Consider the following 26,752-nt stretch of genomic DNA (forward strand, 5'->3'; position numbering starts at 1 on the left):
AAACTTCGAACCCGGACTATGTTTTTTTGTAAAGTCTGTGTTTGCTATGAACACTGAACACCAAACCTCGAGTTCTCTCATCTTTATTATTTACTAATCACTTTCACCTTCAAAATATATATATTTAGTGTGTAGCCTTTATTTTCTTTTAGCAGTAAAAACCTGAGTTCCATAGACCTTGATCTTTCGTTTTGGACCTTGTATTTGGTCCGTATATTTTATTTAGTGACCAGGTCTGTACAATTATGTTCACTGCTACTGTGTTGTATACATTAATATCTGAAGAGTTATCGAAGGCCTTAAAACTTTTCTGTATCTGCAAATAATGTTTTAAAGCACCACTCGAGCGCTTTTTATTTTAGTGCTGGTGTAGCGCTTTAAATCTAAACTCTCTGCCCCTGTCATATACTCAACCTCCAGTGTCTTAACCATTTACCGACGCCTCTCCGGTCCCCGTGCGTTATTTTGTGACCGTAACGTATGGGTGGCCTGAAGTCAGACGTTACATCAGAAGCTCTTGAAGTATCTGAGAGTCAGAACGAGGCTCTCATAGACATGCATTTAGTTGTCCATGAAACACTGGAGCTACTAGTAGGTGCCAAATCGTCGGAGGTCGATGTAGCGGCGATAGCCGGTAAAGCCGTTGGAATGTAAATATTGGACAGGAAGCTTAGATTTAGAGCACCATTACGGCAGTTCAGTAAAAGAAAAACGCTGGAGTGGTGCTTTTAAGGAGTCTTGAGAGATGAAAATATCTTCTCGTATTAAAAAAATTACCTGTTGTATTTTAATATGTTTTAAATTAGGCAATTATTGTCTTAGTGGGGTTGTCCACTATTGTCTGTCAGCTGCAGCCTTTACGCTTTCATCAGAGTGGACTTCCATCCTAATGGAACATTAATGAGCTGTGGCGGCTCATTGACTGCAGCCGGCATGTGGCACCACTAGCCACGGCGCTCTCCGGGAACAGCAGCGCTGACATCAATGGAACGGTGCCGTTGCAGGAGAGAAGTATCCACTTCATTTCAATTGGGGATCTGAATTTATTAAACTGGGGCTGTCCAATAGTGGAAGACCACTTTAATTCATGTCGATGAAGCAGTTATTCAGAACAGAGATACAGGTGGGGTTTTCTTTATCCTTGCATGTGGTGGATATTTTGTATGAATGTATGATTGATATAGATATAACTATTCTAGTCTTCTCTAATAAATATATTACATACATTAGCATAATTTATATCACTTTGTAGCATTTGGATGCAATTTTTTTTTTGTATTAGTGAGTATTGGGGGTCACGTATGGGCGAGACACAAATACATTATTCAAGGGTAGAGCTTTTATATGTCTTTATTGAAAAGACTACATAGTTAAAAACTTCCTTTGATGTTCTCCTGAAATACATTGCGTGCCCCCCTTATTTTGGTATGGAACCATCTGTCCTTCTTCCCGGATATGTTGTAATGATCAGTTGAGTTTTCTGGGTGTCTTTTCTTATCGTGCCCATTACCCTATATTTTGATACAAGTAAAATAAATCTATGTACCGTGTTAGCCAGTAGAGATAAAAATTGTTTAAAAGAACTGAAGTCCTCAGTGGTTGATACCTTTTTAATGGTTACCTGAAAAGATGGTAATAATAGCAGCTTTCCAGACTACTCAGGTCTCTTCTTCAGGCTCAATATAACAAAATCTGAAGTGTCACATATTTATACACAACAGGACATAGAATAGTGCAGTAAATAAATAAATTATTTACTGCCCCATTCTATGTCCTGTTGTGTATAAATATGGGAAACTTCAGATTTTGTGTTCTATTGAGCCTGATGAAGAGACCTGAGCAGTCTGGAAAGCTGCTATTATTACCATCTTTTCAGGTAACCATTAAAAAGGTATCAACCACTGAGGACTTTAGTTCTTTTAAACACTTCATTACCCTATATAAAGTTCCAGTTAAATCCAAGGGAAGTAACCTTTGCTGACTTTTAGACAGACGCAGAATGAGAGCCTTAGGCTACTTTCACACTTGTGTTGAACGGCATCCGTTGCATTGCGTTGTGTGACGCATGCAACGGATGCGTTGCATATAGTGGCACAACGGATGCTACAGATCGTACAAAATAACGCAATCCGTTATAGGTTTTTTTCCTTGACTTTACACATCTGGGCATGTGCAGTTGTGTAAAGACTGATGCGTTAACGGAATCCGTCAAATGACGGATTCTAACAGAATCCGCCACCATAGGCGTCCATTATAAAAAAAACGGACGCCAACGGATTCCTGCAGGTTGCGTTTTTTTGACACTCCGCCAAGTGCAGAAAAACGCTACATGCAGCGTTCCATCCGCCCAACGGTTACTGATGGTCAGCGTCAAAAGAACTGATGCGCCGCGGGGCGGACGCAATGCAAGGCCATCCGTTGCTATCCGTAGCTAATAGAAGTCTATGAGGAATCAAACGGTTTCCTGCAACGGTTACCGTAATTCCTCAAGGCTGCGGATAGCAACGGAACCTGTCCAACGTAAGTGAGAAAGTAGCCAATCCAACATTAGATACTTAGTAACGTTAGTTTGAAAAAGATTCTTCCATTCACCTGGGTATACATCGATACTAATTTTGTATAATTATAGACATATCCAGTAGATGTAGGGGGTAGCATTAAGCCTTATGTAACTTCACCATTATTTGCAGTTTTGATTGCATCATGTGTTCTATAGTATATTTGGTCCTTGTTCTCTGGGGCGATATGGGAACTTTTCAGACACTTTCACTTGCTTTGCAGACAGTAAACCACCTTTTTTCTGGGAATATCTTCCCTGCATTGCATTTGTAAAAAAAATAAATAAAAAGCAATTAGTTATCCCCAGTGTATTTTAGAGAACAGCTTTGTGCACATTTGTGCTGGATGACAAAGCACCCATCCGTATGGTTTGGCTAATGTACTTAATTTCCTCTGGAGCTACCACAGCTTCGTTTCTGTTTTTATCTTTGTTATTAAATTGATATATTTTCCAACAAGCCTCATTTAGTTTTGTTTTTCTCTTTTTTGATTTTATGAGTGATGGCGTTAATTATGTGATGGGCTGCAATAGTTTTGTAAGTTTAATCATACAACCTAAAGAGAAAGTATCAGCATTCCTATATGTGGCATAACTTGAAGTTCATGGGCACCAATGCAAAAGCGCCAACGGGGCCCCCAAATATTGCAAGGCTTTAATAGTATTGCTCTTTTTCATATGGCTCAAATGGACATTTAGGCACCTTAGTATTGAGGCCCCCGAGTACATTTGCACCCCCTGAACCTATTGTACTTACACCCCTGATTCATATCATGTCTGTGATAATAAATAATTGCATTCTCTATAAAATAACAGTCCTGGAGCATCTTTATGTTCTGTCATTCCACTATTGAAAAGACCAGAATAAATTGACAGCTGAGTGTTGCCGTTTTACTTGTCAGAGTAATTTCCCTACACATAGTTACTTAGGTTGAAAAAAGACCTAGGTCCATCTAGTTCAACCTTCTTCCACCAGTTCTACATTTTGTCCCTAAAGGCCGCTTTACACACTGCGATATCGGTACAGATATCGCTAGCGTGGGTACCCGCCCCATCGGTTGTGCGACACGGGCCAATCTCTGCCTGTGTCGCACAACATCACCCGGACCCGTCACACGGACTTACCTTCCCTGCAACGTCGCTGTGACCAGCGAACCGCCTCCTTTCTAAGGGGGCGGTTCGTTCAGCGTCACAGCAGCGTCACTGAACCGCCGCCCAATAGAAGCGGAGGGGCGGAGATGAGCGGGACGTAACATCCCACCCACCTCCTTCCTTCCGCATTGTGGCCGGGATGCAGGTAAGGTGAGGTTCCTCGTTCCTGCGGTGTCACACGGAGCGATGTGTGCTGCCGCAGGAACGAGGAACAACTTCGTTACTGCTGCAGTAACGATATTTGAGAATGGACCCCCATGTCACCAATGAGCAATTTTGCACGTTTTTGCGACGATGCAAAATCGCTCATAGGTGTCACACGCAACGGCATCGCTAGAGCGACCGGATGTGCGTCACCAATTCCGTGACCCCAACGAGATCACTTAAGCGATGTTGTAGCGTGTAAAGCCCTCTTAAGTCATTTATAACCAACAATGTTGGATGTACTGAGGAAATCAGCCCTTTTCTAAAAGCTGTTATAGTATCTGCCATTACTACCTCTTGTGGTATGGCATTCCACAATCTGACTGCTCTAACTGTAAAGAACCCTTTCCTATTTAGCTGCCGGAATCGCTTTTCTTCCCCTCGCAGTGAGTGCCCCCTGGTCCTTAGTACTGTCTTTGGAAGAAATAAGTCATGTGCCAGGCCTTTTATATTGACCACACATGTATTTATACACGAGCCCTGATTGGAGAGAGTAATACTTTGCAGAGACATGCCTCCAAATGGCGACACCTAGTTGTCAATTTATTCATAAAGTTTCAGTAGGAATAATAGAGGAAAGGCACAACAGAGTTACAAGCAAAAAGACATGCAACAGAATAGCTATAGTGTGGGAAACGCAAGTATTTACAAAAAGAGCATTTCCGCTTTAATTGCTATAATAGGCTGCGTGCACACTGTGAGTATTTGGCGAGTTTTTTTCTACAGTATTTTTGTAACCCAAAACCAGAAGTGGGTAAGAAATACAGAAGTGGTGCCCATGTTTCTATTATACTTTTTCCTCTGTCTCACTCTAATACTGAGGGAAAAAACTCACCAAATACTCAACGTGTGAATGTGGCCTAAGGACAACCCATTTTCAATCACTATAGTTCCTCCATGTAAAATAATAGAAATGTGAAATAAAATGAGAGTTGCTGCTGCTGTCTGACTTCTTGAAGATTTCAATTGCGTCTGAAGAAAGTGAGTGAAGCAGGCGCTGACTGGCTGCAGGGCTCGTGTGACATAACAGTATCACGAGTTCCGGGAGAGCAGGCACCAACATTGCTGGAACGGAGGAGTAGAGGCTTTTCCATTTTATATGGGGAAACTTTGGGGATTGAGAAGGGGTTATCCTAGTAGTGAAACAAATCCTTTAACTCTTGTACAGTTGATCTTCCAAGTGCTATCCCATTGCTGTGAGGTATCTGAAGTTGATATTCATTTTTATGGCTGTCACCCTAGAGTATGCGTTCCAGCGGAATCTTGACTACAGTGCACTAACTGTAAACTACGATACTTGATATTCATTTTTATGGTTGGCACCCTGGAGTATCAGTTCCAGTGTGTAGTGATAGTGCATTGCAGGAAAGATCTCCTAACAGTAAACTAAGATACTTGATATTGCACTTCAGGTTAATTTCTCAAGGAGAAACCAACGTTGAATAAATAGCCCAAGAGAAGCAGAATACTTGAATAAATGTTTTGGTCATCCTGTACGTTCTTCAGACAGGTATTCTAGAACAATAAATAAGAAAAAAAAGGAGTACTAGTACAAAAAATACTTAAAAAAATATGGCCATATGTGTTATGATCTGGAACCATGGAAGATCACAATAGATCATTGGCAAAAGGTGACAAGAGCATTGGCAACTAATCTGGCTGCCATCCCCTTACTAACCATCAACACTAGAAGTAGCTGAGGGGTGACGTAACATCCTATGCACCGTGAACCCAGCCAGAGAACTAGCTATCCTAAAGGAAGGAAGGATGAATAACTCTCTGCCTCAAAAATAGACCGCAAAAGGTATAGCAAGCCCCCACATTTAAAGACTACGGTGATATAGGAAAACACAATACACAGATGGATGAGAGGATTAGCAAAGGTGAGGCCCCACTGACTAAATAGGAAAGGATAGGAAATGGGCTGATGGTGGCCAGAGAAAAACCCTACAAAAACCTAAATACCTGATAGTACAAAAAGCTCCTCAGATCGCACGATCTGCACTCCATCCTATATCAGGCGCTCTTGTCAAACCAATGAACAGGAAAGCAGGAACAATTACAAATTCAAGAAACAACAAACACATGGACTTGTAGGACCAAAAGTCCAAACATAGCTGCAGGGAGCTTCCCAGCAAAGCAACAGAGAGGGAAGATTCCTGCATGCAAATAAACTGAAAACAACCACAATAATTGACAATCCAGATAAGAACAAAAGAGCAAAAAAAACATAAGAAAGAAGCAAGCTCTTATCAGGCTGGAGAGCTACAGGACAATGATAACCGGCTCAGCCTGCCAAGAGGCCAGGGTTTAAATAGGCAGAGAGTTAGCAATGGAAACGCCCATTGCTCCAGCACACCTGGTCTCTGTCCAAACCATTTCTGGCCACAAGAGGGAGCCTCACAGCAGCAAAAGCATAACTGACATTCACAACACATATGATTCTATGAACCAGAAATAGAAATAACATAAATCTCAAAAGCTCCGTATTTTGCGAATGTAGACGATGCAAGCTTATTCAAAATACATATGTATGGGAGAATCCCTCGGTAAACACGTCCCCCATTGACATGTTCCCTAGTGCGTTATTTCATGCCTATACATTGGGGCTGATTCTTCACACTCGTGCTATGCCTGTCTTGGCATAGAAGGCGCCAAATCCATTAAGGCGTATGCCATTTAATGAATTTTGTGTCTCTTCTGAGTGACGTGCAGTCTTGAGGAATATGACGTGCAGACAAAATTACATTCCCTTCTCTCCCTGGATCCTTCCAGCTGTGCCTATTTTGGCAGAGTTGTTTTAAACTGGTTTGAAAATGACACAAGTTTCAAAATTTTTGTACAGCAGGAAATTGCCACAAAATGTTTGGCAACTTTTCAGAATGTTTACTTTAGTTTTATGGCAATGCAAGTCAATGGGTCTGTTGAAAACGGACTGACACAATGGAGAAGATTGAGCATTTTATTTCTCCATCTTGCCCTCAGCCAAGAGAATCTGATCACATTGTGATCACAATCTCGTTCTCTCGGGTGAGAGAATCTCCGGTCGTGTGACCCTAGCCTAACAATGTGCAATACCTCACAACAACTCATTTGTCTCTCCCAGACTGTTAGTATATAGTTATTCTCCAAAAATAAGACACTGTCTTATTTTTTTTTGTCCTGAAAAACACACAAGGGCTTATTTTCGCGGTACGGCTTATTTAATGTGAAAGACAGGTTGAGGATAAGTTTACCTCCCAAAAAGGAAGACCCCCCAGGAGAATCATACTTACCAGACCCTAGACATCTGCATCGCTCCTAGGTCCTCAGCATGCGTTCCCTGCAGGTGCTTATGTTCTCCACAGCAGTTCTCCCCTGCTTCCGACTGGCCGGCACTCACACACACATCAGACACACATCTGGTGATACCGCACTGCTTCCGGCAGACAGGGAAATCTGGGATACTGTGAACGCGAGGACCTGCAGTGGAGCGTATCGAGGACCTGTGATGGAACACATTGATGCTTTCTACTGCTGGTCCTTGATGCGTTACACCACAGGTCCTTGCATTCCACTGTGTGTGTGTGTGTGTGTGTGTGTGTGTGTGTGTGTGTACCATCACAGGTCCTAGGTCACCAGAGCAGTACGGTATCACATGATTTGTGTGTGTGTGTTCCACCGCAGGTCCTCACATTCTACAGTGTCCCGGTCTGGTGAGTAAAATGGCAAGGTTTGCTTTCTTTATTGACGTGTCCTGCAGTATCTTTAACTTTTTTAGCTGTATGGACACTTTATTATTGAACTGTAACTAGGGCTTATTTTCGGGGTAGGGCTTATAGTTAAGCCTTTTTCCGTAAAGTTTGAAAATTCCTGCTAGGGCTTATTTTTGGGTAGGGCATATTTTCAGGGAAACACAGTAGCAAATAGTGTGTAGCCATATTTTTTTATCAGACAGACTGGGAATGAATTTTCCATACAGAAAAAAAGCTTTATAATTGAATCACTGATTTTATTTTTGAAATATGCACCTGCATCTCTGGTTCCACATCAGTATCCATGTCTCATGGTTAAAAACATGGTCATTGGAAATTCGCTTTTAAAAGGAGGTTTTGTCTTTTAACTAATATCTTGCAGGGCTCCATAAATCACTGAGGCAGAACAGCGTCCTACCTTCCCTTCCTGCGGCTCCATAAATATTACATTACATTTTACCAGTGATTTTCCCTGTGTTTCTCCCTGTCTTTGATATGTGGCCGCACTTTAATTTACACTACTGGTGCCCAGCTGTTTTAAAAAGCTTTGGAGTAGATGGCAAGTGAAATTTTCAGTATACAGCAATAATAGCTGCAATTGCACGGTCAGTCTAGAAGCATTTGAATAAGATTTGCTTAGAGGATTGGGTCTCGCCTCTGTATGGAGGCTCGTGTGACCGCTTTATATTCAATATTTCCGCAGTGACCCTTTTGTAATTTCTTGCTTTCATCTATATTTGCTGATACTGTGTCATAAATATTGGAATGCACTTAGGCCCTTGTGGCGTAAACTTTCCAACTTCATTCCAAATAGTTAAAAAAGATGGAAATCTAGGGTCTGATGGCTAGGGTGGCAAGGTAAAGGCAGGGGCTGATGATGATCGATGATGATCAATGCCTTGCCAAAAACGCTGCATATGCTCAGTACTTATCAATAACAGAGTAATGGTGATTTTTTTGGGGGGATAATTTTTGTGGTACATAGGATTTGTTATAGTTATCACATGTAGGCCCCAATTCATTAAGACTCGCGGTTGTCGTGAAGTTGATGACGCTTACTCCTACATGCGGTAGTTCTCATAAAGAGGCACACGTCACTTAACAAATTCGGCACATCTTACGATAGCATGCACCTCACCAGTAAATCCGGTAATGTTACCCTACTCAGGCATTACACTAATATTTCTGTTGTGGGGACCGTTACTAGAGATGGGCGAACCTGCAAATGTTCAGGTTCCATGGGTCTGGACGGACTTAAAAAACAAAAAAAAAAAAATAAAAATCTTGTTCGGGACCAGACTTGAACCCGGACGTCTACCCAGACACCAAACCCCATATAAGTCTATGGGGACCCGCACATTGTGCTGTAGAATGGAGGTAGAAGGGGCTAGGGGGGCTTACCGAGTATCCCGCGCAGCTGTCATACTGCTTCTGGCTCAACTCATTAACACTCATACATATTCACTGCTTCGCCCGCCTACTGTCAGTCCTGGCATTTGTGATTGGTTGCAGTCAGACTGTGTGACAGTGTCTGTGATTTGGTTGGAATCACATATGCTGTCTGCATCCCTATAGTGGTGTAAAAATTTAAAAAATGGCGTATGCTCCCTCCCATATTGTGATACCCAGTGCAGATAAAGCAGACCGCTACGGGCTGCAGCCCCCAGCTGTATGCTTATCTTGACTGTGAGGGATCCCATGCAGCGTCAAAACCATTTGGTGCTGGAATCTATACACCTGCATCTCAATGCAGAAAAAATCTGCAGCATGTCAATAATTGGTCAGGTTTAGCAGTGTTTTTTTTCCACCCATTGACTTCAATTCATTGACTTTCTTGATGGCCCACAAAAAGGCATCCAAAACTGCATCAAAACCGCATCCGATTTTGCTGCGGTTTTTGCCACAGCGTGCAAATCTGGTGCAAAAAATATCTGCAACAAATCTGCAGTGTGTGTACATAGCATTAAACTGATTTCCCTAAGAACTTCAGTGTTCGTGGTTGGTGCATAGATACTAAGTATTCAGTACGGACCCCGAACTTTCTAATTTAGTCTCGCCCATCACTAACTGCTACCACTTTTAATAAATTTGTCTGGCAGGAGTTGCCAAGCCCCGTTTCACCTTTTTCCCATTTGGGCTGAACTGGCATAAAAACGCTTTAAATGACAATTTTTGTCTAATGCAAAGGTGCAAAATGAAGTTATTTTTAAGTGTTTTACACAGAATTTAGGAGAAAACACTGATGAATTGGTCAAATAGTATTTGGCATTCTGGGCCTACTGTGGTTTTATACTTTACATACGGTAGTAGCAGTGGCTCCTTTACAACCGGACCATTATTGATCAGTGTATGTTTTTACAACATACGTGGCAATCCATGACTGATAAGTAGTGAATGTATATATACAGTATATCATAAAAGTGAGTACACCCCTCATATATTTGTAAACATATTTTTTTTATATATATATATATATATCTTTCATGGGACAACACTGAAGATATGACACTTTGATTCAGTTGAAAGTAGTCAGTGTACAACTTGTATAACAGTGTAAGTTTGATGTGTCTTCTAAATAACTCAACACATGCCATTAATGGCTAAACTGCTCGCAACAAACGTGAACACACTTCTAAGTGAAAATGGCCATACTGTGCCCAAAGTCCAAAGTGTCAAAATTTTGTATGAGAGTTTACTCACTTGTGCGATTTTTTTTGTTTTTTTTTGTGTGTGTGTGTGTATATATATATATATATATATATATATATATATATATATATATATATATATATATATATATATATATATATATATATATATATATATATATATATATATATATATATATATATATATATATATATATATATATATATATAAATGTATTATTATTGGCACCATTCAGGATATCCTATGTAAAGATACACAGCTGTTGGTCTTGATCAATAGCTTTCCTATTGGGTATATTATTGATGTTCTCATTGTTATCTAGATAGTATTGTACTGTATTGACCCTATTCATAACGCACAGCAGTTCACAGAAGAGTAATGCACTAAAGCTGCATTTCCAATGAAAGGTAATCGTGATCGAGCCTTCTTAAAAATGCTTGTTTCATCACTATTTTGCAGTGTAAACAGGCTGTTGATAACCCAATGAACAAGGAAAATCCATCATTCTTGGTGGTGCATTATTCTATGCAAACAGGAGTCGCACTGCTGATTCCTAGAGAGGAGCAAACCCGAGCTGTAAAGTTCGGGGTTCGTACCAAATATGGACTTTACCAAAAAATCAGTTTCCGAGCTCAGAGTTTAGGTGATGAAGGTGTGCCAACCACTCAAACAAGCATCGCTAAGCTCAGGTACAATCGGTTCTAGGCCCGGTGTGAGCCTCTTGGAGTCTCTGAATGGCTCTCAGTGGGAGTAAAAACAACGTTTTCGGATGTAATGTGTACCTGAAATGTCCTGTTTATGGCTGACTGTATGGGGGCATGGGCTGAACTGCCCTATCAGCAATTTCCATTGAGGTTCAGGTCAAGTCCGGGTCCGGAACTGAATTTTAGGCCTAAGCCACACGGCATGAAAATCGGTGCGAGTGGAGTGCGATAAATTGCATTCCACTCGGACCAATTCTAGCCTGTGTGTCAGCACCCATGAGCGATTATTTTCTCAGCCCTAATCGGACCGAGAAAACAATCGCAGCATGCTGTGATTGTAATGTGATCATTGTTTCTCTCGCACCCATTCAAGTGTATGGGGCGAGACAAACATCGCACTGCACTCGCATTACATCGGCGTACCCGCGAGTGCAGGGTGATAATGGCAATAGCCGGCTACGGAGGAGAGAGTGAGAGAAATCCCTCCCTCCCCTCCTCAGTGCCAGCCCGCCCCCTGCAGCTGAGGTCCGCTCGCACGATCTGACCTCAGTCGCAGGGACACTCGCATGACACTCGGCTCTGCTGTACTGCCAGCGTGAGCAGAGTGTCATGTGAGGGGATCGCAGTAATCCCCGTGTGGCCCCAGCCTTATCTAAAGTCCACCTGAACCCACCTGACCGAACTTCCACAGGTCTGCTCATCTCTAGTGAGAACAATGGCAGCCTATTTGCACTGAGCGGTCTATTACACATTGCCGATCTGTAATGGTTTATTAATCAGCGGTCATATCATGATGGCTGTCGGTTCATGTAAACGCTCCCTAAGATGACCTATAATAACCAAAAATAAAAATATCAGTCACAATCGTCATAGTTAGACAGATGGCGTATATATTGGATACTTTTTGTCCTCTCATTCATTGTTGTCTGAAGATTGCGTTTTCTTTATTTTTTCCTTTTTCGGTGTCCACTTTCCATGAGCCAAAGGAAATTAATGTGTCTTGTTGACAACAGCCAAAAAAATACAACGTGAGCAATTAAAGTGTGAACACAACCCTAATGCAATGCATGGCGCTGCTCTACTGTAGAGTCCCTTTAGTGAAAATACCAGTTAACAGCAGCATGAAATCCAGGAGGCTCTTGAGAATAGCAATTTGCTCTCGGCATGAGTTTCAGAACTAGTCTTTAGATGTGAGGATTTAGTAATCCCTATCAGTCATAGATCTAGAAGAATGGGGACTTTTCAATGAGTGTTAAAGCTTCTATTTTTAACATTTTCTACTTTTGTACCGGTGACTTACATTTAGACAGAAACTAAAGTGGCGATTAAGCTTTGGGACCTTTTAGTAGACAAAAAGGTTGAAGGATGCTACTACTTACTGAATTGCTAACTTTGTGCCAACTGTGCAATCTTAAATAATGGACATACTGGGGTGTAAAGTGGAAGCCCCTCAACCGCTGCTCTTTGGCTTAAGAAGGCTCAGACACCTAAGGGTTTGAATGATCAGATTTTTTATTTTTGGCTTTTGCAGCAGCTATGAAGTTTTCGCTGACAACTTGGCATTTTTATCTGGGACATGTATAACCTGCACGTGCATTTCTATCAATTTTGGATGTCACATTTTCTGCCAAGGTTCAAAATAATGCGAATGTGCTTGTGTGGATGTTTGGATATAGAGGGCACACCATATCCATCTCGAGCCACCGCAACGGAGTGGGACGCTCTTTCTTAAAGGATAATTATTGGTTACATTTTTCCATAAGAAAATAGTAAGTCATATATCTCTTATTAAAGAAATATGCTTCTTTGTCCACATTCCTCTCTCCCCCTCCAGTGAATACTCACTATTGGGTCACTGGTAAAAACCCTTTTTAAAGAGGAGGATCGATTACCAGGTTTAGGCGTCATTCACACAAAAGTAATTTTGATCAGTATTTCATCAGTATTTGTATACCAAGGCCAGGAGTGTCCCTAAATACAGAACATGTCAATTTTTTATTTTTTTCGGTAAGTTCCACTCCTGGCTTTGGCATACAAACACTGATGCAAAAATACTAACTTGTCAGTGAGGCCTTAAGTGATCAGGATATATTTGCCTGCCCTTAGAAGTCTATGGAGAGGTATGGAACAAGAAGTACACAAATAACACAGATTCTGGTGTCAGGTGTTTTTTTTTTTTTTTTTTTTTTTTTTTTAAATTTCACAGCTCTGCACATTAATCCATTAATATCCTCAAAGTTTCTACCAATGTGAGAGTGGTAGGGGAGCAAGATCTTCTCGTTGTTCTTTGAATAGGAGGTAACGAGCAGCCAGTGTTTGCACACTCTGGAGCTGAATTTGGGGAAAACTGACTGTCTTAAAAGGATTGTGTGGTTTAAATTCACAAGTCTGTAGTCACTCTGTGTCGCTCTATGTAACTGCAGACCAGTGACTCCTCACATAATGCACACTGAGTACTGTGATGATTCTCTGGTGTCAGAGCTGGGAATGACAGTTTGCAGTCAGTCTGTCGTTCTATGGGGCTGCAAACCTGTGACTCCTTGTATTGCGCACCATGTTTACTGTGAGGATCCTCTGGTGTCAGAGTCAGGAATGTTGGCAGCGAGTATACGATATGCAGACTCCCGGTCAGAATCCAACTAGAGGAGCGCGCCCTCACTCAATGCAAGTCTATTGTTCGAGGTTACGACCTTCTAGTCGGATTTTGGCTGGGAGTCTGCATATCGTAAACTCATGGCCACGTGACCACCTTTTCTGGATCTCACACTGGAGAATCTGAACAGTGCACAGTGTGTGTAAAGTCAGGAGTCACAGGTCTGCCGTCACATACAGTAACACAGAGTGACTGCAGGCTGTCATTCCCGACTCTGACACAGGAGAATCCTCACAGTAGCGTGATGCAAGAAGTCGCAATTCTGCAGTCACATAGAGTGACGGAGTGACTGCAGACTTGTGGTTTTAGACCGACAACTGGACATGTGAACTTGAGCTTGTAATTTATTGCTTCTTCAGACCGGTTAGGTTTTCCTATATAACAAATGTAAGAACCTGCTATTTCTTTGGGTTAGAGCCTTCTGTGGTTAGGCCATTTGACGGAAAATAAGCTGCAGCTTATTGGTACCACACTGACAACACCTGGGACTCATTGCCCTCTTACTTTACATTTCTCCTGGGAATAGTATTTTGCTGTGATCTTTCCCCTTAACACTTTCTTATATTGATTGACTGGTGCCAAAGCTGTTTTTATTTTTCACGTAATATGAGCAGATCCTCATTATGGTCAATTAAGTCATTAAATGTAGCTGAGCTGTCCACACACATAACTCTTACTTTACTGTATCAAATTCTGCAAGCTATTAGCGGTAAGTACAATATAGCATGTAAATTGTACTTTAGTACTGTTCTTGTTCCTTCCGCCATTAGCGGGGCATAATAGGGTTGACTAGAGAAAAATGAATTGATGGCACAACCATTGAGATTACAAAAGCTTTGCTTCTTCTTTATAAGAAATCCATTAAAAGGGTCTAAAAAATGTTTCAGACCATGACTATGGGCGCTAATTTATGCCTAAAATGGGTGAGGACGATTTAACATGTCCATGCAATTCAGGCCAATGTCAGATCGCAATGCACAAACTGGCTGCACGTGTAACGACTAGAGTGTAAAAGCTACATAGACATGTATGATGCTGTCACGCTCCGATCGGGAGAGCCGTGACCAGTCCATGTATTGAATCTGACATCAGACCAAATTTTACAGATGTGTGAAAGAGTCCTTAGTCTTTAGCTATCACTGATTACTATTTTTATACCATTTTAAAGGATTTCTAGTGAAGAGGAAACAAAGCTTTTGTGTTTACAATAGTCAATTGTCTTTGTCTCGAAGGCTACCTTCTCTGTGGTGAGTTGTTGATGTTGCAGAATTTCTGCACCTAGTATATATATTAGGTTCCTTGCATTTTTTTTATTGCGATTTTGTGTGCTTTTTTTAGCATGCTTTTTTATTGCGTTTTTTGATGCTGACATTTTGACTATTTGGTGTCATGCTTTAAATAAAGCTGCTTTGTTTTTGAAACGTCCTGGTATTTGGCTTTGACATTCTTAGGTTTGGATTATATGCATTTATAATGCATTTCCGCCTCGGAAACGCACTAAAAACGCATGTGCATTTTTTTTACCTGCAGATTTTTCCTCACCTAATACAAGTCTATGGGGAAAATCTACACAGAAAACTCCGTGTCCCAGCAGGAGAATTCAACACCAGGTTCCATTGCATTTTCCCTAGGTAAAAAAAAAATACATATTTATGGCACGTAACAGGTACCTTTTTAAAAAGTATAAAATATAAATCCAGCGCAATCACATGGAATATTAAAAAGTTGTCTTCTATATTGATAGTTTTTCATAAAATCCAAAAGGTACATGCAGCATAAAAATAAAGGATGCCCAGGTCAGAGCGACGCGTTTCAACAAACTGTCTTAATCATGGTCTGATAAATAAAGAAGACAACTTTTTAATATTCCATGTGATTGCGCTGGATTTATATTTTATATCTATTTGGTGACTTCTGACCATCCGTGCGCTGATCATCCACCACAGGACGATTATGGGACTGCAGCAGGCTTGGTGAGCTGATATTACCTATTTTTGCTTTTTAAAAAGTAGGCAGTATTCAAAGGGAACCTGTCAGGATCAATATGCACCTAGAACCACGAGCAGTTCTGGGTGTATATTGCTAATCCCTGCCTAGCAGTCCCAGCCTATAGTAGCATAGATAAAGAGATCTTTAGAAAAAGTATTTTTAAACATCCTTTATGATATGCTAATGAGCGCAGGGACTAGTCCCAAGGGTGTTACTTCTTGTGCTCATTCTCCCCTCTTAGCATGTTAGCACATTCACAGGGAAGTGCTAACATGCTGTTCAATGCACACTTCCAGCATCATCACCATCAGTGACGTGCGTACCTGTGTCCATTGCTGCAGCCTGAGACGCCGGGCAGTGTGCATGATCAGAAGTCCCCGGAACTTTCGGTCATGCGCACTAGACCTCTCTGAAGCCGAGACGCGTACACCCAGCTTCATACTGCGCATGACCAGAAGTGCAGTGACCTGATCATGCACACTGCCCGTCGTCTGAGGCTGTAGCAACGGACAGGTACGAGCGTCAACGCTGGTGATGTTGCTGGCAGTGGGTAGTGAATAGCATGTTAGTACACCCCTGTTGGCATGCTAACATGCTAAGAGGGCAGAATGAGTGAAGGAACTAACGCCCTTGCGACTAGTCCCTGTGCTCATTCGCATATCATAAAGGATCTTTTGAAATACTTTTTCTAAAGATTTCTTTATGTATTCTACTATAGGCTGGGACTGCTAGGTAGGGATTAGCCATATGCACCAAGAACTGCTCGTGGTTCTGGATGCATATTGCACCTAACAAGTTCCCTTTAAGAATAGTAAAAAAAATAAATCAGCATTTATGATCATGCACTAAAACCGTCCATTCTTTGTAGCACATTTGATGTATTGCAGGCTACCGTATGCACTGTGTAGCTGTTGGTGTAATACTCCTTGTATGCTGGGACTTGTAGTTTTGCACAAGCGTTGCCGGTTATCATAAAGAAAGATCTTTTGTGTGACCTTTAATAAGATTACTAACATCTGGCACACTGATGGTCAGAAGATGGCAGTTAGCATGTAGAGTAGAGAAACTCCCTTGTCACTGCTGCTATATTTAGTGAAAGCACATTGCCAACTTTCCAGTATGTTAACAAGGGTGAAGCTAAATATGATGGGAATGACTCAAGTCCATGGCTTGCTGCAGTATGAGGAGCTTTGTTCCATCGTGACACGTTTCTGGGTCGGTTTGTGCTAGTTCTATAAAAGCAGAACGTTTCGTTAGATGAGCACATTTCTAATGTATTCTCCATAGCACTCCACGGCCAGAGAGCAGATCCCGAGCTGTGTGGGTATAGCTTCTCTAATAGCTACGTTTATGAAGTGCCCACAGAAGAGGAAAGCCTTGGTGTAAATCCAATTGTCTTTTATCCCACTGCATTATTCACAAGATGTTTGATCTTAAAAATAGGTCAGCATTGCCCGTTGCGTTTATGCGAACTAAGGCTAGTGATAGAGAAGAAGCCATTTTTGTTGTATCAGGTAATTTCTCTTGGAAGCTTCTCCGCTGCAGCGCCTGTGGTGAGTGCGATGTGTACAAGAGACATCTGCCTGTTTTCAGAGGACAATAGCGATAACTAAAATTAGATTGGTCCTCTACAGCAGATGGTGCTAGGAAAAAGACAACTTATGTGGCCATCTTCTTGTCATGCTAAGAATCGCATTGAAAGGTCCCTAATGTACTAGGAAACCTAAAGGATACGGACACCTTTAGGAGAATTTATTTGTTACCGAAAGTGGATCTTTTGTGACCAGATTACACAATAAAAAGGAAAATATCTACCATATATAATCGTGTATGCAGATTTGTAAAATCTGGTGACTAGGACATGTCACTAGGTCAAAAATGCACTAAAAAAGAGAGGAATGAAACAGGACCTTATCAAAAGATTAAATCCACTGAAAATTTGGAGATGCTCGCCTGCTATAGTTGTGTGAGACACAACTACATAAATAATATGGCTGCTGCAAACCCTTGGAGATAAATATAGACGATGAATTAGGAAAACGTTAATCTGCGCTGTCCGATGAATAGACTGAGACACCTAATTCCTTCAACGCGGTTAGGCCCTACGCGTTTTAGAGTTATCCAACTCGTTCCTCAGGGACAAATCGCAAATGTATAGCCTTGACCTTATATTGGGAAGTGGACATAATATAACATCATGGCTATACTACAATATTCAATATGTGTGATTTGTCCCTGAGGAAGGAGTTGGATAACTGAAACGCGTAGGCTGTAATAAATCTCATTGAAAGAATTTGAGGTCTCCATCTATTCATTGGGCAGTGCATATCTAACCCTTTCAACATTCATCACGAGGTCAAAAATAGTCCGCTTTTGCTTTTATTATATTCCCGGTGCTCCCCTTCCTTTGATTTATTTATTTTTTTATTTATTATTATATATTTTTTTTTTTTTTTTTTTTACAATTTCAAATATATGGCATTTGCCTTTTTAGTTAATGCTACCTTTTTATGGTCTTTTTTTTTTATGGCTCACAGGTTCTCTGGGTGTTTTTGGGTTTCCTTTAGCCACATATAAATAACAAAGGGGTACTGAAACAGATGGGATGCGGTGATCCAGCCATTTTCAGAGCAGCACCTGCAATCTCTGCAATCCTTGCCGTGGAGGTCGGCCACCTCTTCTAGACTGTAGCGGTGGTTGGTAACCTAGTGAATGAGTAGTAATCTGTAAAAATTAAAAAATGCTCTTGAAAAATGGAAAGGATTTATAATTTTTGGTTTTTAGTGTAAAGTTTCTTCCTTTACAAGCACTTTGCGATTTATGATGTTAAGAAAACCCCTTTAATTTTCTGTACAATTTGTGATAATAAACTTTGTACATGTGTCTGTATATAGATGATGGCTCAGTAATCTATTGAAACTCCTATGAGGGGGGTACGTGAAAAGCTGCACACAGTGTACTGCTATTCTGCTCATTGCATTCTGCTATTGTAGCCTGGCCGAATACTTCAGAAATGAATACGATGGAAGATGGTGAAGAGAGCCCTGGGCCCTTGTCAGCCTTACAAACACTAAAAAGTTTTCTTCACTCGCTGTTGGATAGAAAGGCCTTCATACTTTAGGATCTGCCTTGCCCTGCTTTTGAATTCTAAACTTGCCTGTAGCATATTTTACAAGGACATTTAATATAGTGATGGATTTACATGTCTCATCCAGTTTTTTCTGCTATTCATTACTAAGTTGTGCAAGAAAACTGATATAAATGATACACAGCAATGTTAAAAAGAGGCAATTTACACATTTTTTATTTCTGGCTCACAGGCCTCGTTGCGAGATTGTAGTTTATGAAGGTCTAACTATAAATAATGTAATGTCTCAGTCAGGAAAGGATCTCCGTACCATTTAGTATGCTATAGCTGTTAATCATTTTATAGGAACTTCTACATAGGCTTGTGAGCCTCAGTGTTGGCATCTACAAGCACGTGGTTGGGCCACGTACACACGTTGAGTATTTGGTGAATTTTTTATCTCCGTATTTGTAGCCAAAACCTGGGATGGGTAAGAAATACAGAAGTGGTGCCCATATTTCTATTATACTTTTCCTCTGATTGCTTCACTTCTGGTTTTAAACAGAAGCTACAAAAAAACTCCCCTAATACTGAGGTAAAAAAACCTCACCAAATACTGAGGTAAAAAACTCCCCAAATACTGAGGTAAAAAAACCTCACCAAATACTGAGGTAAAAAACTCCCCAAATACTGAGGTAAAAAAAACCTCCCCAAATACTGAGGTAAAAAAAACTCAACAAGTGCATGTGGCCTTAGGAGTAGTTAGGACATTAATAAGGCCTGATTCAGATGGCCGATTCTCACATACGTGTTTATCCAGGTTTGTCATGGTTAGAACACAGACTCCTATGATGCTGTTGACATGTGCATTTTTTTTGCAGACCTTGGACCTGATGTATGAAGACCGTATTTTTACACGCCGTTCTTGATGAGGAGATGTGCTGGAGTCAGACGCTTCTAATTAATGATGATGCCTACAAGTCTGACATCTGGTGTACACCTCTTTGTGCGCCTTGCCACAAATCCTACTTCAGTCTCCACTGTAGTAACATTAGTGGCATAGCGAACGCCATCACTTGACATGAATTTGACAAGTGATGATCACCTTGCCTCCGTCCCGCCCCAGCTTTGCCCACTTTGTCGGAACTGGGCAAAAATAGCATGGAAACAACAAGAGTCGCAAAATTTTAGGGCAGCCTTGAGTTGCGTCATAATTTTGTGACGTTTCAAAGCTTTTTACTCCGCAGTGCTGGCATAAAAGCTTTGATGACTTGGGCTTCATATGCCTGCAAAAGAATGACTGAGATATGCCCTCTATTGTTCCATGTCACTGGTCAAAAATATCCACGCAGTGCAATGCATTGTCATCTGTCTGCAGTTCGTCTGTCTGCTTTTAACATTTTATTGGGTAGTAGAAGCTTTGCAGTTTTGGATTTTTTTTTTTGCATAAGGGAAAATCACTGATGAAATACTGATGGTAAAAGCTGGTGCTCTGCTAAAATATTAATGAAAATTGGTCCGTCTTCACATTAAAAAAAAATAGTCTGTAGATTTAATAGTTTCAGCCTTAGTAACTTTACATTATATTAAGAAAACTTCAAACTTTTACTATGTGTCAATAAAGATCATTACATGTGTGTGTGTGTATATATATATGTGTATATATATATATATGTGTATATATATATATATATATATATATGTATGTATGTATGTATGTATGTATGTATGTATGTGTGTGTGTGTATATATATTATATGTATGCGTGTGTGTATGTATGTATGTGTGTGTATGTATGTGTATATAATATATATATTCTATTATTTGACATTGTCCATAAAAGTAAATGCTATCCATTGGAGAATACAATGGTGTTTAGTGGAAAGTTTGTCTAATGAACTCTCAGCAAAGGTCCCCAAGAGGAAAATTATCATAATTGAAAAAGAACAAAATTGCTGTTTACTTAGGGCCAATTTCTTCCCAAATCACTATCATAAATGTTTAAATACTCTGGGGGAAGACTTAATCCAAAATAGGATCCAAACGTCCAGAAGACAATACAGTCACTTCCCTGCAGATAGAAAATAATTGAATCTATATTTTTTCATCGGTCTCCATATGTACAGTCATTTGTAAACCATTAGTTATTGTATATAGGCTGACTTTTATTTCTATATATATGCAGTATTTGTATTTAAAGTGTAACCATCATGTTCATTTTTATTTCATAAATGAACAGTACACATGAAAATAAGCAACTTTGTATTATATCTTATCACTCAAACTTGCTTCTTTCTCTGCCAAAATTGATCAGTCGTTATTAAAATTCTCAATTCTGGGATAAAATCTGTATTCGGTGGAGGCTTTCCTATCACTGAGATAGGAGATGGCAGATGTTATTGATGAGATTCTATGAAGATACAGTAGAAGAGTAGGGGGCGGAGCTCTTCCTCTAGCTCCTCCCTCTTCCTCTAGCTCCTCCCTCTTCCTCTAGCTTCTCCTCTGCTTCTAGCTCCTCCCTTTGCGTCTAGCTTCTCCCGGTCTTTCATCAGTTAGCAGAAAACAGTAGAGAGGGGTTTCACACCGCGCCAATGACCGACAACTCCTGAAATTTCAGATCAATGCTTCTTTATTTCACGCACAGGTCAAGTCAACGCGTTTCAAGAGTCTTAGCTCTCTTCATCAGGACTAGAATCACGTGTTTCTCAACGCTGGCAGGAAACTAGCCAATGCTCCAACTAGCCAGATTCCTACTCCACACTGATGAGGGGCAAATACCCCGAAACGGCTGTCTGTGGATGGATACCATGTTTGGCATAGGTGGTCTCCTTGACTGGAGACTGCCCTTCCCGTGGTTGTTCCTTCCCGGTGAAAGACCTGGCTAGTTTCCTGCCAGCGTTGAGAAACATGTGATGGTGTCTCCGCAGGCCTTCTTGCTTTGAATATTTCCCAGGGGGCATTGCTCTAGAATCACTGCGTTGAGAAACACGTGATGGTGTCTCCGCAGTGGTGGATGTTGATCTCCCTAAGGTCAACCATCCTTGCTTACATAGTCTTTTACTAGGCAATGTCCCACTAGCCAGATTCCTACTCCACACTGATGAGGGGCAAATACCCCGAAACGGCTGTCTGTGGATGGATACCATGTTTGGCATAGGTGGTCTCCTTGACTGGAGACTGCCCTTCCCGTGGTTGTTCCTTCCCGGTGAAAGACCTGGCTAGTTTCCTGCCAGCGTTGAGAAACATGTGATGGTGTCTCCGCAGGCCTTCTTGCTTTGAATATTTCCCAGGGGGCATTGCTCTAGAATCACTGCGTTGAGAAACACGTGATGGTGTCTCCGCAGTGGTGGATGTTGATCTCCCTAAGGTCAACCATCCTTGCTTACATAGTCTTTTACTAGGCAATGTCCCACTAGCCAGATTCCTACTCCACACTGATGAGGGGCAAATACCCCGAAACGGCTGTCTGTGGATGGATACCATGTTTGGCATAGGTGGTCTCCTTGACTGGAGACTGCCCTTCCCGTGGTTGTTCCTTCCCGGTGAAAGACCTGGCTAGTTTCCTGCCAGCGTTGAGAAACATGTGATGGTGTCTCCGCAGGCCTTCTTGCCCTGATAAGATATAGTCATGGCCGAAAGTGTTGGTACCCTTGAAATTGTTCGAGGAAATAAAGTATTTCTCCAAGAAAATTATTGGAATTCTACATATACATGTTTATTTTCTTGGACAAAATTTTCACAAAATACCCCCAAAGTGGGGCAAACAAAATTGTTGGTACCTTTCCAAAATTGTGAGTAAACAACTTTGTTTCAAGCATGTGATGTTCCCTCAAACTAGGCTAACCTGTGGCAAGTAACAGATGTGGGCAATATGAAAATCACACCTGAAATTAGATGAAAAGGGGAAAATCTTCCAGGAAAATTATAGTTTCCCATTGACTTCCATTATACTTAGTACACAAGACAAGCCCGTCCTAATGTCTGAATGCTCATTATGAGCACCCGAACATGGTAGTGTTCGCTCATCACTAGTTACGAGTACCAAGCACCTGAATATGGTAGTACTTTCTCATCACTAGTACCGAGCACCTGAGCATGGTAGTGCTCGCTCATCACTAGTGACAGCCAATGCTTTTTCCAGCATGATTGAGCACCATGTCACAAGGAAAAAGTGATAACGATGAGGCTGGGTGAGCAAAACATTGACATTTTCAGTCCAATGTCAAAATAATGTGCTTAGATCTCAATCCCATTGAGAACCTGTGGTTAATGCTCAAAAAGCAGATGGCCAAAAAAAACCAAAAAACACAGAAATTATGGTAAACTCCAGGCACTCATTAGGCAAGTATGGGTTGTCATCAGTCAGGATTTTGCAGGATCCTCCATGTTAGGGCAAATTGCAAAAATCTTGAAAAATAAGGGTCAACACTATAAATATTGGCTAAGACATAAACATAATGTGTTGGTCAATAAATGTGTAACTAGTTATGAAATGTGTATAATTGTATTTTTGTAATCATAAAAACATCGTACTAAAAGATCTAAAAACACAGAAGCAGCAAACTTTGTGTAAACCAAAATTTGTGTTAGTCTCCAAACTTTGGCACGATTCTATATATTTTTTGTTTTCGATATTGCGGTTTATGCAGCCCTCTAATATTTTGTGTAGACCTTATAATACTATAATTTCCCCTTTCTTCATTCTAATATTTTGTGTAGACCTTTTATAATACTATAATTTCCCCTTTTCCTCATTTTTGGACTATTAAATGTTGGAGTGGACATTCTTGTTGGAACAGCGCACACCAGAGAAAAATAAGGACTGAACCATGTTCTGTATGAAAGATTCATGAAGCGCATTCATTCTGGATTCTTGATGCATGTGATCCGCACTGTATCTATTCTCAGTCTCCATTGACCTATTTTATCTTCCCTCATCCCTGCATAGTTCTGTTCTTCTTTCTTTTTTTTTTCTCAGGACATCCTGGTAATTTCCCAGGGAGCGCATCCCTCAATCACTGAGCATGGAGAAAGCAGGCTTAATTGCTTTACTTCTATAATTACAGCTTGTTGTACTAATGCTGTGTGTCTCCAAAATTCTTCGATTAATTCCACTATTCTGTCTTCAGCTCTTTATTTTGTGTAGACTTATGTCTGTTTTTTAGTGGATCAGTCGCTGACGATATTTGTGGTTTATTCACTAATAAAATATTTGCAGTCCTTGCATCTAGTTTAATGAAAGTAACCTGTATAGTAAAAGTTATAATGGTGCATGACGTGGGAGGTAAACATCATGTTGATGTGGGCCAAGAAGAAACTTTTTGCTCTCGATATGAGAACAGATATTTTTCTGGAGAATACTGTACTTCACTTGTAGGCTTTTAGAAGGATGTGAACAGGATGCGGTTTATTAAAAACATTTTTTCACACCATAGATATACCATTGGTGAATTTTCTGAATTAATTCAGAAACTACTTAAAGGAGTTCTCTAATATAATTCAAACTGTAGCCCATCCTAGTCATGTCAGTATGGGCTGCAGACTGAAAATATATTGCTCTCAAGACCTGTGTGTCAATGAACAATGAACAAGAGCTATAGCACCAATACCTCAGTCAACAGCAGGCTATGTGTAAAGAAATATGTTAACCCCGTTTTGTTCTTGACAAGGCGATCTCCAACTCAATCTCCCTCCTCAGTCAGTCTGACCGCTTTATAGCGGTCCAGTCAGACTGCACCCAACTGGAAAACAAACACAGAAAGGCGATATTGGAGATCTTGGCGATAACCTGTTCTGCTCAGCAAGGAAGAGATATTTCTCCACATCTGACAGCCTATGCTCATAATCCGCAGTCTGAGGTATGTGTGATACAGCTCGCCAGTTGACACAAAAGTCTTGGGAGCTGTATGTCTTCAGTCTACAGCCCGTACTGACACATGATTAGGAAGTGCTGCAGTTTCAATTATAACAGGGACATCACTTTATCTCACCATTTTTGTCATTGCGTTTTTTTAATACGACCAATGGCAAAACACAGGGAAAAATGCAGGGACCTGCAGAAAAGAAGTGACATGCTGCTTTTTTTGCTGCAGAAAATATGCAGCAAAACCTGTAAGGAAAAAAGAACACTTGCGCACAGCATTTTGGATTTCTCACAGACTTTGCTGGGGAAGGACTGCATGACATTTATGAACACAAACTGCACCAATTCTGGAACCAAAACCGCAGCAAATAAGCAGCAAAATCGCAGTGTACACACAGGGCCTAAAATTTCCCACACATTAAATGAAAGTAGACACAAACTCGCTGATTTAAGCATGACCGGTTAAACATCTGATGTGTATGGGGGCCTCCCAACTATTCCCCCAAAAGATTATGTTGGGGAAGAGAAGGACTGGGCCATTGGAATTCAGTGGCTGATGTTTTTTTTTTTTTTTTTTTTATTAAGTGGTGCAAAGCCTCTGCCAGAGGTGTCTGACAGTGAATTTCTCCTTTCTTCCCAATGGAAATACAGGAACGTTCGGCCATTCGCTCATTTTGTTTGGGGAAACAAGGAGAGATGATGGTCTACAGCATGAATATTTATCTGATCTGGATGGCCATGTTTACTCCTGATCGGTGTAAGGGATGCAAAAATTGTCAACTGTTATGTAGATTATATTTGTGTGTTTTTGTTAATTTAACTAAATTCTCCTAATTTCGACTTTTCATAAAAATGGTTCATTTTGTAAGTGGGATTATACTGATAAGTGACTGTAGAGAATTTCCAGTGCATAAACCCTTCCGATAGTAACTATGAGGACACCGATGTACCTGCATCCGGGCATGGTGTTCTTCATTGCACCACACTCAGTAAATAAATTGCAGATTAGCTTTTATCTATTTTCCATCTAGTCTTCTTGCTGAGGCAGTCACTGTTACACACCGTATCAGAATCTGTGCCTGCTGTTTCTGTGCATCTTTGGCACTAATACTCTTTCATAGTATTACATTGGATTATGGTTTAGAATTAGAGAGAGGTGGCTAACGGTGGGTTTGTTTCTTCCCCCACCCCTCAAAATTGGCACATTGCCTATGGACTACATTGGATAAGTACTATTAGATTGGGCTGTATATATCGGCCCTTGGAACCAGACCAACTGTCAGCAGGACTTGATCTATGGGTTCTCCCTGAGCTCATAATTAGCATATTACATTCACTTTTACTAATCCATACTAATACTCTTCATGTGGCAGAATGGACAGTAAACCACTTACTTAGAGCTCAGATCAAGCATCAGTAACAACATATGACTTGGATCTAAAGCATCAGTATTACAGTATAAAACACGATTTTTTGGCATGAAGTCATTTGTGATTGGCTTCATTATCTTCTAATTCTGGACTGTGGCTCTAACAACATATTGCTCTGAAAAAGACCGTATAATTAACAAATCTATTTATCTTTTTTAGGCTTCCTGCTGTTCAAAGACTTCTGTATGAATGAAATTGATGAAGGCGTCCCACAACTCAAGTTTTATGAGGAGGTATGTGGTCTACATGGCTGTATTTTTATGGATAAGTCTTCTTAAAAAAAAAAAAAACAAACAACAAAAACACCCCATAAGAATATGTTGTACAGTAAACACGTAAGTTTAAATGTTGATATTCTGAGGTCCTGGTCATATCTGAGGACAATTCCTACATATGCAGAGGATTTGGTCTCTGAATCTACACCAAAATACATGTAAAAATTCATAATTCCCTATGTACATTCATACCTGTGAACATTTTATAATAAGAATTTCCCCCCTTTTAGTATTGTTGCATGTATTCGAAAGCGACTTGCAATTTTTTTATTAGAAATTTATTTTTCACTTATTCAGTAATGTCATAAACTACAGTATAGTCCTTCTGTTCTTTTATGGTTTGGCGGATAACTCACATCTAATCATTCTGGAAAAGACAGCTGCATGACATCAGTGTGCTGCCTATTGGACATTACCGTTATTGGTTCTGCTGAACCCTTTGGTGTATGCTGAT

General features: G+C 40.6%; 1 protein-coding gene across 2 annotated transcripts in view; it reads left to right on the top strand.

The window, feature by feature from the left end:
* Window positions 1-26,752, top strand: part of GRK3 (G protein-coupled receptor kinase 3) — a 348,746-nt gene that overhangs the window by 190,572 nt on the left and 131,422 nt on the right. For both annotated transcript variants that reach the window (XM_075320060.1, XM_075320059.1), the window contains exon 3: window positions 26,183-26,256. In XM_075320060.1, the coding sequence (XP_075176175.1) occupies window positions 26,183-26,256 (74 nt within the window). The remainder of the gene's footprint in view (window positions 1-26,182; window positions 26,257-26,752) is intronic.

Source organism: Anomaloglossus baeobatrachus, chromosome 1, assembly GCF_048569485.1.
Source record: "Anomaloglossus baeobatrachus isolate aAnoBae1 chromosome 1, aAnoBae1.hap1, whole genome shotgun sequence".
Lineage (NCBI taxonomy): Eukaryota > Metazoa > Chordata > Amphibia > Anura > Aromobatidae > Anomaloglossus > Anomaloglossus baeobatrachus.